General features: G+C 47.4%; 1 protein-coding gene across 7 annotated transcripts in view; it reads left to right on the top strand.

Annotated features, from left to right (window-relative positions):
* IQCK (IQ motif containing K) overlaps nucleotides 1–16,142 on the top strand; it is a 258,743-nt gene that overhangs the window by 18,826 nt on the left and 223,775 nt on the right. For 5 of the 7 annotated variants that reach the window (XM_063934443.1, XM_063934445.1, XM_063934444.1 and 2 more), the window contains exons 2-3: nucleotides 6,741–6,805; nucleotides 14,735–14,816. The exons of 1 other annotated variant lie outside the window; for it this stretch is intronic. In XM_063934443.1, coding sequence (XP_063790513.1) covers nucleotides 6,741–6,805; nucleotides 14,735–14,816 — 147 coding nt within the window. The remainder of the gene's footprint in view (nucleotides 1–6,740; nucleotides 6,806–14,734; nucleotides 14,817–16,142) is intronic. One more of the 7 variants, XM_063934446.1, reaches the window with a different exon arrangement.

Raw genomic sequence — 16,142 nt, 5'->3', positions numbered from 1 at the left:
GATATTTGCACTCTGGCATCGAGAGTAAGTGCGATGTCCATATCTGCCAGAAGAAGTTTATGGACGCGACAGTGGTCAGGTGATGCGGATTCCAAACGACATATGGAAGTATTGCCGTATAAAGGGGAAGAATTATTTGGCGTAGGTCTATCGGATCTGGTGGCCACGGCAACTGCCGGAAAATCCACCTTTTTACCTCAGACCCCCTCCCAACAGAAAAAGACACCGTCTTTTCAGCCGCAGTCCTTTCGGTCCTATAAGAACAAGAGGGCAAAAGGACAGTCATATCTGCCCCGGGGCAGAGGAAGGGGTAAGAGAGGGCAGCAAGCAGCCCCTGCCCAGGAACAGAAGCCCTCCCAGGGTTCTGCAAAGCCCTCAGCATGACGTGGGGGCTGTACAAGCGGACTCAGGAGCGGTGGGGGGTCGACTCAGGAATTTCAGCGCACAGTGGGCTTGCTCACAGGTGGACCCTTGGATCCTGCAGGTAGTATCTCAGGGTTACAGGTTGGAATTCGAGAAGTCTCCCCCTCGCCGGTTCCTAAAGTCTGCTTTGCCAACGTCTCCCTCAGACAGGGCGACGGTATTGGAAGCCATTCACAAGCTGTTTTCTCAGCAGGTGATAGTCAAGGTACCCCTCCTACAACAGGGAAAGGGGTATTACTCCACGCTATTTGTGGTACCGAAGCCGGACGGCTCGGTAAGACCTATTCTAAATCTGAAATCTTTGAACCTGTACATACAAAAATTCAAGTTCAAGATGGAATCACTCAGAGCAGTGATAGCGAATCTGGAAGAAGGGGACTTTATGGTGTCCCTGGACATAAAGGATGCTTACCTGCATGTCCCAATTTGCCCTTCACATCAAGGGTACCTCAGGTTCGTGGTGCAAAACTGTCATTATCAGTTTCAGACGCTGCCGTTTGGATTGTCCACGGCACCTCGGGTCTTTACCAAGGTAATGGCCGAAATGATGATTCTTCTGCGAAGAAGAGGCGTATTAATTATCCCTTACTTGGACGATCTCCTGATAAGGGCAAGGTCCAGAGAACAGCTGGAGGACGGAGTAGCACTAACCCAAGTAGTGCTGCAACAACACGGGTGGATTCTGAATTTTCCAAAATCTCAGTTGACCCCGACAACACGTCTGCTGTTCCTGGGAATGATTCTGGACACGGTTCAGAAAAAGGTGTTTCTTCCGGAGGAGAAAGCCAAGGAGTTATCCGAACTTGTCAGGAACCTCCTAAAACCAGGAAAAGTGTCTGTGCATCAATGCACAAGAGTCCTGGGAAAGATGGTGGCTTCTTACGAAGCAATTCCATTCGGCAGATTCCACGCACGAACTTTTCAGTGGGATCTGCTGGACAAATGGTCCGGATTGCATCTGCAGATGCATCAGCGGATAACCTTATCGCCACGGACAAGGGTGTCTCTTCTGTGGTGGTTGCAGAGTGCTCATCTGTTAGAGGGCCGCAGATTCGGCATACAGGACTGGGTCCTGGTGACCACGGATGCCAGTCTGAGAGGCTGGGGAGCGGTCACACAGGGAAGAAATTTCCAGGGAGTATGGTCAAGCCTGGAGATGTCTCTTCATATAAATATACTGGAGCTAAGAGCAATTTACAATGCTCTAAGCCTGGCAAAACCCCTGCTTCAGGGTCAGCCGGTGTTGATCCAGTCGGACAACATCACGGCAGTCGCCCACGTAAACAGACAGGGCGGCACAAGAAGCAGGAGAGCAATGGCAGAAGCTGCAAGGATCCTTCGCTGGGCGGAAGATCATGTGATAGCACTGTCAGCAGTGTTCATTCCGGGACACGATCTACACCCGGGAGAGTGGGGACTTCATCCAGAAGTCTTCCACATGATTGTGAACCGTTGGGAAAAACCAAAGGTGGATATGATGGTGTCTCGCCTCAACAAAAAAAACTGGACAGGTATTGCGCCAGGTCAAGAGACCCTCAGGCAATAGCTGTGGACGCTCTGGTAACACCGTGGGTGTACCAGTCAGTGTATGTGTTTCCTCCTCTGCCTCTCATACCCAAAGTACTGAGAATTATACGGCAAAGGGGAGTAAGAACGATACTCGTGGCTCCGGATTGGCCAAGAAGAACTTGGTACCCGGAACTTCAGGAGATGCTCACGGAAAATCCGTGGCCTCTACCTCTAAGACGGGACCTGATTCAGCAGGGACCGTGTCTATTCCAAGACTTACCGCGGCTGCGTTTGACGGCATGGCGGTTGAACGCCGAATTCTAAAGGAAAAAGGCATTCCAGAAGAGGTCATTCCTACACTGGTTAAAGCCAGGAAGGAGGTGACTGCACAACATTATCACCGCATTTGGAGAAAATATGTTGCGTGGTGTGAGGCCAGGAAGGCCCCCACGGAGGAATTTCAACTGGGTCGATTCCTACATTTCCTGCAAACAGGATTGTCTATGGGCCTCAAATTGGGGTCCATTAAGGTTCAAATTTCGGCCCTGTCGATTTTCTTCCAGAAAGAATTGGCTTCAGTTCCTGAAGTCCAGACTTTTGTAAAAGGAGTACTACATATACAGCCCCCGGTTGTGCCCCCAGTGGCTCCGTGGGACCTGAATGTAGTTTTGGATTTTCTCAAATCCCATTGGTTTGAGCCACTCAAATCGGTGGATTTGAAATATCTTACATGGAAAGTAACCATGCTACTGGCCCTGGCTTCAGCCAGGAGAGTATCAGAATTGGCGGCTTTATCGTATAAGAGCCCATATCTGATTTTCCATTCGGACAGGGCAGAACTGCGGACGCGTCCTCAGTTTCTGCCTAAGGTGGTGTCAGCGTTTCACCTGAACCAGCCTATTGTGGTGCCTGCGGCTACTAGCGATTTGGAAGATTCCAAGTTGCTGGACGTTGTCAGGGCATTGAAAATATACATTTCAAGGACGGCTGGAGTCAGAAAATCTGACTCGCTGTTTATACTGTATGCACCCAACAAGCTGGGTGCTCCTGCTTCTAAGCAGACGATTGCTCGTTGGATTTGTAGCACAATTCAACTTGCACATTCTGTGGCAGGCCTGCCACAGCCTAAATCTGTCAAGGCCCATTCCACAAGGAAGGTGGGCTCATCCTGGGCGGCTGCCCGAGGGGTCTCGGCATTACAACTCTGCCGAGCAGCTACGTGGTCGGGGGAGAACACGTTTGTAAAATTCTACAAATTTGATACCCTGGCTAAAGAGGACCTGGAGTTCTCTCATTCGGTGCTGCAGAGTCATCCGCACTCTCCCGCCCGTTTGGGAGCTTTGGTATAATCCCCATGGTCCTGACGGAGTCCCCAGCATCCACTTAGGACGTCAGAGAAAATAAGATTTTACTTACCGATAAATCTATTTCTCGTAGTCCGTAGTGGATGCTGGGCGCCCATCCCAAGTGCGGATTGTCTGCAATACTTGTACATAGTTATTGTTACAAAAAAAAATTGGGTTGTTATTTGTTGTGAGCCGTCTGTTCAGAGGCTCCTACGTTTGTCATACTGTTAACTGGGTTTAGATCACAAGTTATACGGTGTGATTGGTGTGGCTGGTATGAGTCTTACCCGGGATTCAATATCCTTCCTTATTGTGTACGCTCGTCCGGGCACAGTATCCTAACTGAGGCTTGGAGGAGGGTCATAGGGGGAGGAGCCAGTACACACCACCTGATCCTAAAGCTTTAGTTTTGTGCCCTGTCTCCTGCGGAGCCGCTAATCCCCCATGGTCCTGACGGAGTCCCCAGCATCCACTACGGACTACGAGAAATAGATTTATCGGTAAGTAAAATCTTATTATATACAGGGGTGTAGCTACCATAGGTGCAAGCAGAGCATCTGCTATGGGGCGCTGAGCTGAGAGGGGCCCACCTTCCCTGTCACAGTTACATGTGTTATATACAGGGGTGGAACTACCATAGGTGCAGGGAGTGCAGCTGCTATGGGGCCCAGAGCTGAGAGGGGCCCACCATCCCTGTCACAGTTACATGTATTATATACAGGGGTGTAGCTACCATAGGTGCAAGCAGAGCATCTGCTATGGGGCGCTGAGCTGAGAGGGGCCCACCTTCCCTGTCACAGTTACATGTGTTATATACAGGGGTGGAACTACCATAGGTGCAGGGAGTGCAGCTGCTATGGGGCCCAGAGCTGAGAGGGGCCCACCATCCCTGTCACAGTTACATGTATTATATACAGGGGTGTAGCTACCATAGGTGCAAGCAGAGCATCTGCTATGGGGCGCTGAGCTGAGAGGGGCCCACCTTCCCTGTCACAGTTACATGTGTTATATACAGGGGTGGAACTACCATAGGTGCAGGGAGTGCAGCTGCTATGGGGCCCAGAGCTGAGAGGGGCCACCTTCCCTGTAACAGTTACATAGTTGCCTACCTTTTGGCAGCTCCCTCCAGGAGTACGCCCCCCCCCTTCCAGGAGGGAGCAGCCAGGTCGCACAGGCGGGGGGTGTGGAGATACGGTCTTGTCATTGTAGCCCTGGCCCCGCTTTACAATACCCGTATTACCTTCATTGTTAAGCCGGGGCGGTGCTACGATTATGTGATTTAGCGTCTTCTCATGTGTGGTGGGATGCTGGCAGTGAGCAGGTGGTGGCAGGATGCATTGTAATCACCGCTAATCATTGTAATTAACAAGATTGGACTCCCTGAAGTAGCAACTGTGCCACCCCAATGTTCCCCTGCCCGCGCCCATTGCACAAAAACAGTATAGAAAACATAGATACATAAATGAGTTTCAAATAATGTGTAATTCTCCCCTCCAACATTCCAAATCTAGTTACCCTTGCCCCCACAGCCCAGAGGACCTCATAAATAGTAGACCCAGTGCTACCAATACCCGCTTCACTGGGAGGTGTGCTCTGTTTTTCCTATGGTGGGGGTCACTATCATTGGGGCAGTAGCAATAAGCCTTTGAGAGTTTTTTCTTATTAAAGGCGTAGAACCAGACTGATCTCCTCCAGCTCCAGTGGCAAACGCAGGATTTGCATGGGAGGGTTTCCAGAACTGGGTGGAGCCAATCACGGGGGTGGGGACTGAGGTGACTCCGTATATGCTGGGTCAATAAAACTAGCGTGTCTGTGTGCGTGTGTGTGTGTATATGTGTATGTATATATATATATATATATATATATGTACCGTATATATATATATATATATATATATATATATATATACATACACACACATACATATACACATGTACATAGCATATTAAACATGAATACATATATATATATATATATATATATACATGCAGTACACGTATATATACACATGTATATATATCATATGTGTGTGTGTTTATATATATGTATGTATGTATGTATGTATATACATGTGTATATGTGTATGCACATGGATATATATGTATTTTAATTAAAATAAAGTAAACTTTTTTGCATTTACAAGTGCCACCAGGAAGACAGCAGGCTGCAGAGGACCCTAGACAGCCATTAATAATACTAATGCAGCTTAAAAAAATAAAAATTTTTTTTTAGTGGAGGGGGTTTCTGGGTGCTCGGAACCCCCCCCTGGGTGCGCCACTGAGCTCAGAGGTTGTGCACAGCTCGTGTGCTTATGCAGAGCAGATATGGCAGTGCATGGCAAGGAATGTCCCTGAAAATTCTCAGTACAATAATCTTGCTTCTTAAAACTGAAGTGCACCTATTTCCTTTGTCTGCACTTCACTAGGGTCACCTTTACCCTGAGCAACTCTACTAATTTGTCCGTGTTAACGTCTGCTCCCTGGTGGAAGTCTTAGCTTATTTGCACGTTAGGTGCATAGCACTTGGTATGGTGCGTCTTGTTGTCGTGAGTTCCCAGTATACATGGGTTGTGTCTCTGCAGGTGCAGAGTCTTGCCTTCTAGACCCTCTTACGGTCTTACCCTTGCTGGAGGTCAACTAATGTGTGGCATAGCTGCACTACAATTTGAGAGGCAGCAGTGGAAGAGGTCTGTGCCCCCGATCTCATTGGCTACAAAAATGAAATGTATCAGTGTATCTTTCTGTCTTTGTTCCTCAGACTAAAGGTGGGTACACACTGGCCGATATATCGGCCGTTCTCTTGATCGGCCGATATATTGCGGGTCTGTCGGCCAGTGTGTACGGGCGATACGTCTGTGAAGTCCGTCGTTCACAGACGTATCGCGTCGGCCCCGCAGCACAGCCGACGGCCAATATATTTACCGATATATTGGCGCGTCGCTGTGTGTGTACGGGCTGTCGGCCGATCGCTCGTACACATGCTGCGACAGCCGGCGGTGATTGACAGCTGAACTGGGCGGGCGTGTGTACACTGCCCGATCCGTCCATAGATATATCTGCCGATCAATTGATCAGCAGATATATCTACCAGTGTGTACCCACTTTAAAGGTCCCCATACATCTAAGTACCGATTCCCCAACCTTGCCGGAACTGCTGATCAATCCACCTGATATTAAACTTGTTAAAAATGCACGAAAAAATGGTCAATATCAGGGACCAGATTTTTAAACATGTTTAATATTCCCGATTGCCTGGCCGTCGGGGGATCAGCAAATAGCTGCAATATGTTGCTGATGTCTGGGGGCCATGACTTTAATATTTGTGTTATCTTTCATCAAACTTTGTCCCATACTGTAGATAGTGAGCCAGTTAGACAAGGTAGGAATAACCAGCATATTGTTGACAGTATTGTCGTATGGTTAATTCTCATTTATTATGTTGGCATCTTGTCTTTGTGTTTAGAATATGAACTGGAACAACCATCTTTACCTGTGAGTTTAAAAGCAAGAGGAAAACCAGCGATACGAGTGAGTACAAAGGAGCTCTTTAGTATGAATAGTATGAAGGATGTGAGGCTGGTAGAAGAAGCCGGCTTTACATCCCTCGTACCACGGCCTGGGACACAGCGTCTCCTTTGATATACTTATAAAAGATAACAACATAGTTTTGGTTTTGGAAAATTCTGACTCATAAAGGAAGCTCATTTCTACACTTCAGTTTGTTTTTCTTCGTATGTGGAAAATACAAAGGCCAAACACACTCATTCTGCTACACACAGGGGCCATAAATAGAAGATAAACGTTTTATTCTGTAATATTGTCTTTAACACTGTGTAAGGGATTAATACATTTGTACAGTATGTGTGTATTACTGCTCGCCGGAAGGTTTGAGAAATAATGGAACCATTTATTAATCATAGAGAAAGATTTAGACATATAACCCTACCCCAATCCTCCCAGAACTAACTATTTTTGTGCTCATTCTGCGGACCATGAGTCGGGACTGTGCTGCAAAACTCAAGATAGTTGGTTGGTCAAATATTTTGGCTGCTGGAATGGTATAGGCGGTCATTCGTTTAGAAATATAATTGTTTGGGTCTTTATAGTCTTAGCAATAACTTACAGTGCATCCAGAAAGTATTCACAGCGCTTCACTTTTTTTCACATTTTGTTATGTTACAGCCTTATTCCAAAATGGAATAAATTAATTTTTTCCCTCCGAATTCTACACACACTACCCCATAATGCCAACATTAAAAAAAGTTTTTTTTGAGATTTTTGCAAATTTATTAAAAATAAAAAACTTAAGAAATCACATGTACATAAGTTTTCACAGCCTTTACCATGAAGCTCAAAATTGAGCTCAGGTGCATCCTGTTTTAACTGATCATCCTTGAGATGTTCCTACAGCTTAATTGGAGTCCACCTGTGGTAAATTCAGTTGTCTGGACATGATTTGGAAAGGCACACACCGGTCTATATAAGGTCCCACACTTGAGAGTGCATGTCTGAGCACAAACCAAGCATAAAGTCAAAGGAATTGTCTGTAGATCTCCGAGGCAGGATTGTTTCGAGGTACAAATCTGGGGACGGGTACAGAAAAATATCTGCTGCTTTGAAGGTTCCAATGAGCACAGTGGCCTCCATCATATGTAAATAGAAGAAGTTCGGAACCACCAGGACTCTTCCTAGGGCTGGCCGGCCGTCTAAACTGAACGATCGGAGGAGAAGGGCCCTAGTCAGAGAGGTGAAAAATAACCCAATGGTCACTTTGTCAGAGCTACAGCATTCCTCTGTGGAGAGAGGAGAACCTTCCAGAAGGACAACTATCTCTGCAGCAATCCACCGAACAGGCCTGTATGGTAGAGTGGCCAGACGGAAGCTACTCGTTAGTAAAAAGCACATGGCAACCCGCCTGGAGTTTGCCAAAATGCTCCTGAAGGACTCAGACCATGAGAAAGAAAATTCTCTGGTCTGATAAGACAAAAATTTAACTCTTTAGTGTGAATGGCAGTTGTCATGTTTGGAGGAAACCAGGCACCGCTCATCACCAGGCCAATACCATCCCTACAGTGATGGCAGCATCATGCTGTGGGGATGTTTTTCAGCAGCAGGAACTGGGAGACTAGTCAGGATAGAGGAAAAGTTGAATGCAGCAATGTACAGAGACATCCTGGATGAAAACCTGCTCCAGAGCGCTCTTGACCTCAGACTGGGGCGACTTCATCTTTCAGCAGGACAACGACCCTAAGCACACAGCCAAGATATCAAAGGCTTCAAAGGACTCTGCGAATGTCCTTGAGTGGCCCAGCCAGAGACAAGACTTGAATCAGATTGAACATCTCTGGAGAGATCTGAAAATGGCTGGCTGTGCACCGACGCTTCCCATCCAACCTGATGGAGCTTGAGAGGCAGAGCCGGCCCTAACCAATATGATGCCCTAGGCAAGATTTTGGCTGGTGCCCCCTAGCACCACCGCTGGTTCCACCTCTGACCTTGCACCTCTTTCCCAGCACCATCACCCCTCACCCATAGCAGTCCTTATTTTGGTGTTTGTACACCCTATATTTTAAATAGGAACAGTTCGCACATTTGGCGCACAGCCCAAAAAGGGGTGTGTTTTTGCTGGCAAGGGGCATGGCCACACAATAGTAACCCAAACTCCAATTACGCCACACAGTACTGCAACTTTATTCACATTTGATCATGCGATAGTGTCCATAATTCATATTACATCCCACAGTAGTATCACTTTACCTTATAAACGTTACTCCTCACAGTAGAGCCACTTATTCACATTACATCACAGTGAATTGCTCCTTATTCACATTATACCACACCCTATTGCTCTTTATTCACATTAGACGACACAGTAGTGCCCTTTCTATACGCAACGCCACATAGTAGAGCACCTTATACACATAATCCCACACATTAGTAATGCATTTATACACATAATTCCACACAGTAATGCCCCTTACACATATGAGACACATTATTAATGTCCTTATAAACATAATGCGCCTTACACATTATGACAACCTTTATTAATGCCCTTTTACACATAATGTCCCTTACACCTATGCCGCACATTATTAATGCCCTTATACACATAATGACACACATAGTGCCACCTACACATTTGCTGCACATTATTAGTGCCCCTATACACATAATGACACACATACAGTAGTACCCTGTTACACATATGCCACACATTATTAATGCCCTTATACACATAATGACACACACAGTGCCCCTTACACATATGTTGCACATTATTAATGCATTTTTACATGACACATATAATGCTCCTTACACATATTCTGAACACTACTGCACAACCAACCAACTCACAAGCACACAGCACTCACACTGCCACTAACACTGTGACCTCTGCCCCTGCTTGGATACAGATGTGTCCTCATAAATCTTGCCTCAATGCTAACGTCGGGCACCTTTTTTTTTTAAAATGCATCTTCTTTGCATTGCTATGTGGCTAAGATGCACAAGCAGCTTCTGCTGATTAAAGTGATATGCAGCATGCCTATATACTGTGTGCGACTGTGGCTGTATCTGCATATGAAATGCTACACACAGAATATAGGCGTGCCACATATAATTTTAATCAGCAGAAGCTGCTGATGCACCATGGCATATCACATGCCCTAGGCAATTGCCTAGTTTCCCTATGCCTATGGCCGGCTCTGTTGAGAGGTGTTGCAAAGAGGAATGGGCGAAACTGCCCAAAGATAGGTGTGCCAAGCTTGTGGCATTATATTCAAAAAGGCTTGAGGCTATAATTGCTGCCAAAGGTGCATCAACAAAGTATTGAGCAAAGGCTGTGAATACTTATGTACATGTGATTTCTTAGTTTGTTTTGTTTTTTTAATAAATTTGTAAAAATCTCAAAAAACTTTTTTCACGTTGTCATTATGGGGTATTGTGTGTAGAATTCTGAGGGAAAAATTAATTTATTAATTTCTGAAATAAGGCTGTAACATAACAAAATGTGGAAAAAGTGAAGCGCTGTGAATACTTTTCAGATGCACTGTATACCAGCAAGGAGTGTTGTATGATTTGTCAACAATTATGTTGACCGTTATCAGGTTGACATGGTCGCACTGTTGACATGCAGCATGACAACATGCTTAACTTGTGGACAATGGCCATGTCCATAGGTGTTGGAATGGGACGGGCAATGGGGCAGCTTGCCCCTCCAAAAACATTTGAGATGCCCCAGTCAATGTAGTGGGTCACGGGGCACAGTGCAGCTGCCATCTAGGCTTACCACGAGCACAGTCCTGACCAAAATAATCCCCTTTACGTTTGCTCCACCTCCGCCCTTTCCCACAGCCCTTTTCTGTCTACCTCTTGGGCCCTCATCCCCTGCACACTGCTCCAGCCCCCGGCCCCACAGTGTGTGGCTAGTTACTGTGGGCTGGCCCCTCCTCTGAGAATAGCCCTGTGCACTTCTCATCTCCCACTTAATATGGTTCTCCCATCTTCCCTCTCAGCTTCTCCTTCGTTCTTTATCGCTGATGAAATTGTACGGTATATATACAGTACATACAGTATCTCTTTCATCAGGTCGTTGGTGTGGCGGTTAAGTCCAGCTTCCTCTGAGGGAGCGACATTCAGTGATTTTGGGGCACCTAAGTGAAATGATATCTCTGCCCCCCTCACCCCCAAACTAAAAATGTTGTGGCTCCCCTGGCCATGTCGACATTCATCGTGATTATACAGATGACATTTCTACATGATGAACTTTCAGCAAACCTGGTGGCCTAGCGGTCTGTTACTTTCTCCCGGCGGAAGAGGTGGCTCCAGCATCTTCTCCTGGGTCACAGTGGCCTAACCTAAACCCTCCCAGCTGCACCTAACCCTAACCGTCTGCATCCTCAGGATGTCGACATTTCACATGGTGACATTTCAGGTGTCGAGTTTGTGAACATGTCGACATTCTGAGGATGTCAGCACGGTGCCTGTCTAGTGTCTACATTCTGAACAACTTATAATAACTGTTGACCGTGGGACTGGAAACCACAACTCTGTTTTGAAGTGATTAGTTCAAGCTGAAACTGTGTTAAAAAAATGAGATGAAGTCAATAATAGAAGCTTTATGTAATGTAATCTATGATGCCACATCTGGTCACTACCCGAGTTGAAATACTAGGTCGCTCGACCAGGATTATTTCAACTGGACCCTTTCAGACTGCACTGCAGAATCTGGTACATGGGGCCTGATTCTGAGGTGGGAAAAAAAGGAAACGGCAAGTAACTTTGCACTTGGACAAACCAGGTGCAGCAGCCTCAGTTACCGGCTTCGGCAGTGTCTATTGGTGCGCTGGTCAGCTGATTCAGAGTTCTGGGTGAGTCATCTAATGAAACAGTCCCAATGGTGAATACTCTACCCCTATTCCAAACCTTAACACTCCGCTCCCGCAGCCTAAAGGGGGGTACACACTAAAGAGATGTGTGCTGAGCGGGGGGGTGGGGGGGGGCAACCGCTCACTTCACACAGCGCTGAAGTGAGCGGCCTGCTAGATTGAGCCTGCATGCTCAATCTAGCTCCGGCGATAGCGATGTGCGGGGCCGAGCATCCCTATCGCTGGGTGGCATACACACGACAGATCCGTGCTTAAGTTCTAAGCAATCTAGTCAGATTGCTTAGATTTTCAGCACGGATCTCTCCGTGTGTACCCCCCTTAACCCTAACTCTCCCTTCATGCAGCCTAACCCTCCTTGTAGTGCCTAACGTTAACCCTCCGCACTCGCAGCCTAACCTTAAGTCTCCACTCATGCAGCCTAACCCTACCTTTAGTGCCTAACCCTTCACTCCCACAGCCTAACCCTCCCCCTAGTGCCTAACACTAACCCTCTGCCCCTGCAGCCTAACCCTAACTCTCCCCTTATGCCTAACCCTCTGCTCCCACATTCTAACACTAACTCTCCTAACCCTCCCTCTAGTACCCAGACCCAGCCTCTGCTCCTGCAGCCCAACCTTAACTCTTCCCTCATGCAGCCTAACCCTCCCCTTAGTGCCTAACCCTTATCCTGCACACTGGCAACCTAGCCCTAATGTCCGCATTGTGCAGAATGTGAACATTTTGAACAATGTCATAACTGTTGAAATTATGGTGTTGACGTTATGGGGGGGGGGGATTCAAATGTTTAGGGCGTCTACTTTTCCTGTCTAAACATGACTGTTTAGATGCCCAAACAATTTCACAATTCAATTTATGTTTGTGCGCACATGCATGTTGCGCCCAAATAGACAGGGTTTAGCCGCCTCAAATGGCTGAACCTGTCTAACGTCGTGCTTTGGGCGTCCAAATTATGGGGGTCATTCCGACCCGATTGCTCGCTGCAGTTTGTCACAGCGCAGCAATCGGGTCGGAACTGCGCCGGCGCCGCAGTGTGCCGGTGCATGGCAGTCGTCGCTGCCTAGCGATCGCCTCTGAGACAGAGTAGGCGCGGTCCGGCCAACGCTGGCGTGACCGGACCGTTGGGGGGCATGCCGCGGCGGCTGCGTGACGTTTCACACAGCCGCTGCGGCCAGCGACACACAACTCCCGGCCAGCCGCAGGAGCTGCGCTGGCTGGGAGTTACTCCACAAATACAAGAGCATCGCCGCTGTGCGATGCTTTTGTATTTGTGCGGGGAGGGGGGGAGGGCGGCACCGACATGCGGGGTGGACTAGCCCTGTGCTGGGCGCCCCCCCGCATGTCTAAGTTCATGATCGTAGCAGTGCTAAATTTAGAACAGCTATGATCAACTCGGAATGACCTCCAATGTTTGAACTAGTGCCGAGTTTGCACACATTTTTTCTCTCACCTCAGGAGGCTAAAAGAAATATGTGACCTCAGTGGCTGCTGGACGCCTTAACGGCAGAACAATTGAATTGCTGCCATCGGGCCCCATCTAGTGGCAGGTGCGATTAAAACTATTGAATCAGCTCCTATGACTGACAATATTGTGACTGTTGACATTGTGTTTACATCCCATATCAGACATTATCAATGTCCCCTTCAAATAAAGTAAACAAACCCTCTTGGTGGTGACAACAAATGCTCGTGATATTTTCTTTCATAAACAAATTCTGTTAAGGTGGGCACACACTATAGGATTTATTGTGCTATATTAGTACTTTTTACCATTGTGCACGATCAGCATGTAGTGTACCCAATCCGTCATTTAGTGCCATCGTCATTAATTAGTCGCATTGGATGTTCTTCACGTCCAGTGGGATAATGCCACAGCCGACGCTGTGTCGTTACATGCAGCATGTAATGATATATTATGCCATCGTACAGCAGAACGTGTAGTGTGTACGACAATGTGATGTATCGTAATATCACATAGTGTGCCCCGCCGTTGTCACTATGGGGGGCGGTCCGGCCCCCTCAGTGTTACTAATTGGGGCATACCCCAGCCATGGCATCACTGATAGGGGCGTGCGCACGGCATCTATTCATGCGGTGGCAGGCTGTGAAGACTCTCAAATGGGTCGCACCATCGTTCCGGTGTGTACCCAGCTTAAGAGTTTGTTTACACTTTTCTACCAATCTATTTGTTGGTTACTATATACATATTTTGGAGGTATAGGGCCTAATTCAGACCTGATCATAGCCTTGCAAAATTTTGCACGGCTACGATCAGCCACACTGACATGCGGGGGGACGCCCAGCACAGGGCTAGTCCGCCCCGCATGTCTGGCCCTCCCCCCACTGCACAGGTACAAAAGCATTGCACAGCGGCAATGCTTTTGTACCTGAAGAGTAGCTCCCTACCAGCGCAGCTCCTGCACGCTTGTAGGGAGCTACCCGTCACTCTCCATGTCGCAGCGGCTGCATGTGTGACATCACGCAGCCGCCGCGGCCCTGCCCCCGCACGGTCCAGGCACGCCTGCATCACCCGGATCGCGCCCCTAAAACGGCGGCCCAACGCTGCCGGCCAACTAATGCCTCTGCCTGTCAATCAGGCAGAGGTGATCGCTGGGCAGAGATGCTGATTGCATCTATGGCATGCGCCGGCGCACTGCAGTGCCTGCGCATGCGAAAGTTCAGACCCGATCGCCTGCTGTGCGAAAACGCAGAGCAGCGATCAGGTCTGAATTAGCCCCATTGTCCCAAATTGGAGACTGCAACGGTGCCAGGGCGTCACCATAAAGTTGGGAGTATTATGGGTTGGGTTTGGGTGGTGCAGGGGCTTGCGTTGTCTCAGTTCCGCATGTGTGTATGTTGGGAGGTATGATTACAGTGTAAACAGCTTCATCCATGATTTGCTCTGATGGACCAGCTCACAGCAAACTGCCTCTGCAACCTATAGAAAAGTATTATGTGACAGCTAATAAATATCAGTGGACCGAGAAAATGTACTTGTAAACTCTGTATGGTGTATTGAATAGTTAATCTTTCCAAACCCAATTTTATTATATCTTATTTTACTGTTCAGGAGAAAGTTAAACAGCACTTAAACGTTGATGAATCTGATGCTAAGATATCATCTTCCACACAACGGCCTGATCCAAAGACGTGTAAGTATCTTGTGCAACAGATCAATATTCTAATATTTTAAAAGCTCATTGTTTCTGCAATGAATATTATCTAATGCAGGACTGGACAGATCCCAGGAGCCGGCTACAGTAACTGTGGATGCTCACCTTTTCTGACACCTTGTCTGGCTCTTTAGAAAGATCCTACAGGCTGATTTGAGTATAACATCAATAAAAACAAACAGCCCTATCTGTGCTACAATATAGGTATACTGATATATAGCATTTGAGACTGAATTGGCAAAATTTAGATTTAAAACACAAAAAATTCTGGTGACACATCAGCCCAAAACAATTTTTTGCAATCAATATATTTATTATAAAACAGGAATAAAAAATCATTTATAAATAATATCTTAAATTTGGAGTTGTGGCAAATAGATTTAAAATACATTCTGTTTAGGCATAATATGGGTTCTTAGTATGTTATCGCAATAGTAAATCTAGGGGCTTATTCAGGTTTGGGGATCCGGTTAAGATCTCGATGGTCAGGATCTCGGCTGTCAAAATACAGATGGCAGAATCCCCACACAGCTGAGAATGCCGGGGTCAGAATCCTAGATGAGGTCACAATCCCGGCGTCGGAATACCGACACCAGGGATTCTGAATGTCCTACTGTCGACCCATAGGACAGGGGGGTTAGGTTTAGGCTGTGGAGGGAAAGTTAGTCTGCGGGGAGGGTTGTTTAAGTTTTGGTGCCCCTGGGGAGGGATAGAGTTAGGCTGCGCTGGAGGGGGGATGGTTAGATTTAGGATGTGGGAAGGGAGGGTTAGGGTTATTCTGCGGGGGAAGGGGGGGGGGGAGGTTTAGGCTGTGGAGGGAAAGTTAGTCTGCGGGGAGGGTGGGTTAAGTTTTGACACCCCTAGGGAGGGATAGACTTAGGCTGCGCTGGAGAGGGGATGGTTAGATTTAGGATGCGGGAACGTAGGGTTAGGGTTACTCTGCGGGGGAAGGGGGGGGGAGGTTTAGGCTGTGGGAAGGGAAAGTTAGGGAGCCATTGGGGGAAGGTAAGATTCACACTGTCTCAGTGCCGCTGTCAGTATTCTGACTGCTGGCATTACGAACCCAACCCCAGGTTTGTTAGCAAACCAAAAATGTGCACTAATAAGCAAAACCATGTTCCACTGTAGGTGGGGCAGATGCTTTTTTTTCCAGACACTCCCTGTAAACGGCCAGTTGCCACTCACAAAAGGCCTCTTCCTGTCAATCACCGTGTGAACGCCCGTGCTGTCCGATGTGTGTGCGCATTGCGGTGCATATGAATGCGCAGTTAGGATCTGATCACCCGCTGTGCGAAAACGCACAGC

Source organism: Pseudophryne corroboree, chromosome 7, assembly GCF_028390025.1.
Source record: "Pseudophryne corroboree isolate aPseCor3 chromosome 7, aPseCor3.hap2, whole genome shotgun sequence".
In the NCBI taxonomy this organism is placed as follows: domain Eukaryota; kingdom Metazoa; phylum Chordata; class Amphibia; order Anura; family Myobatrachidae; genus Pseudophryne; species Pseudophryne corroboree.
The sequence above is the reverse complement of the archived record's forward strand: the minus strand, read 5'-3'. Positions and strand labels throughout refer to the sequence as shown.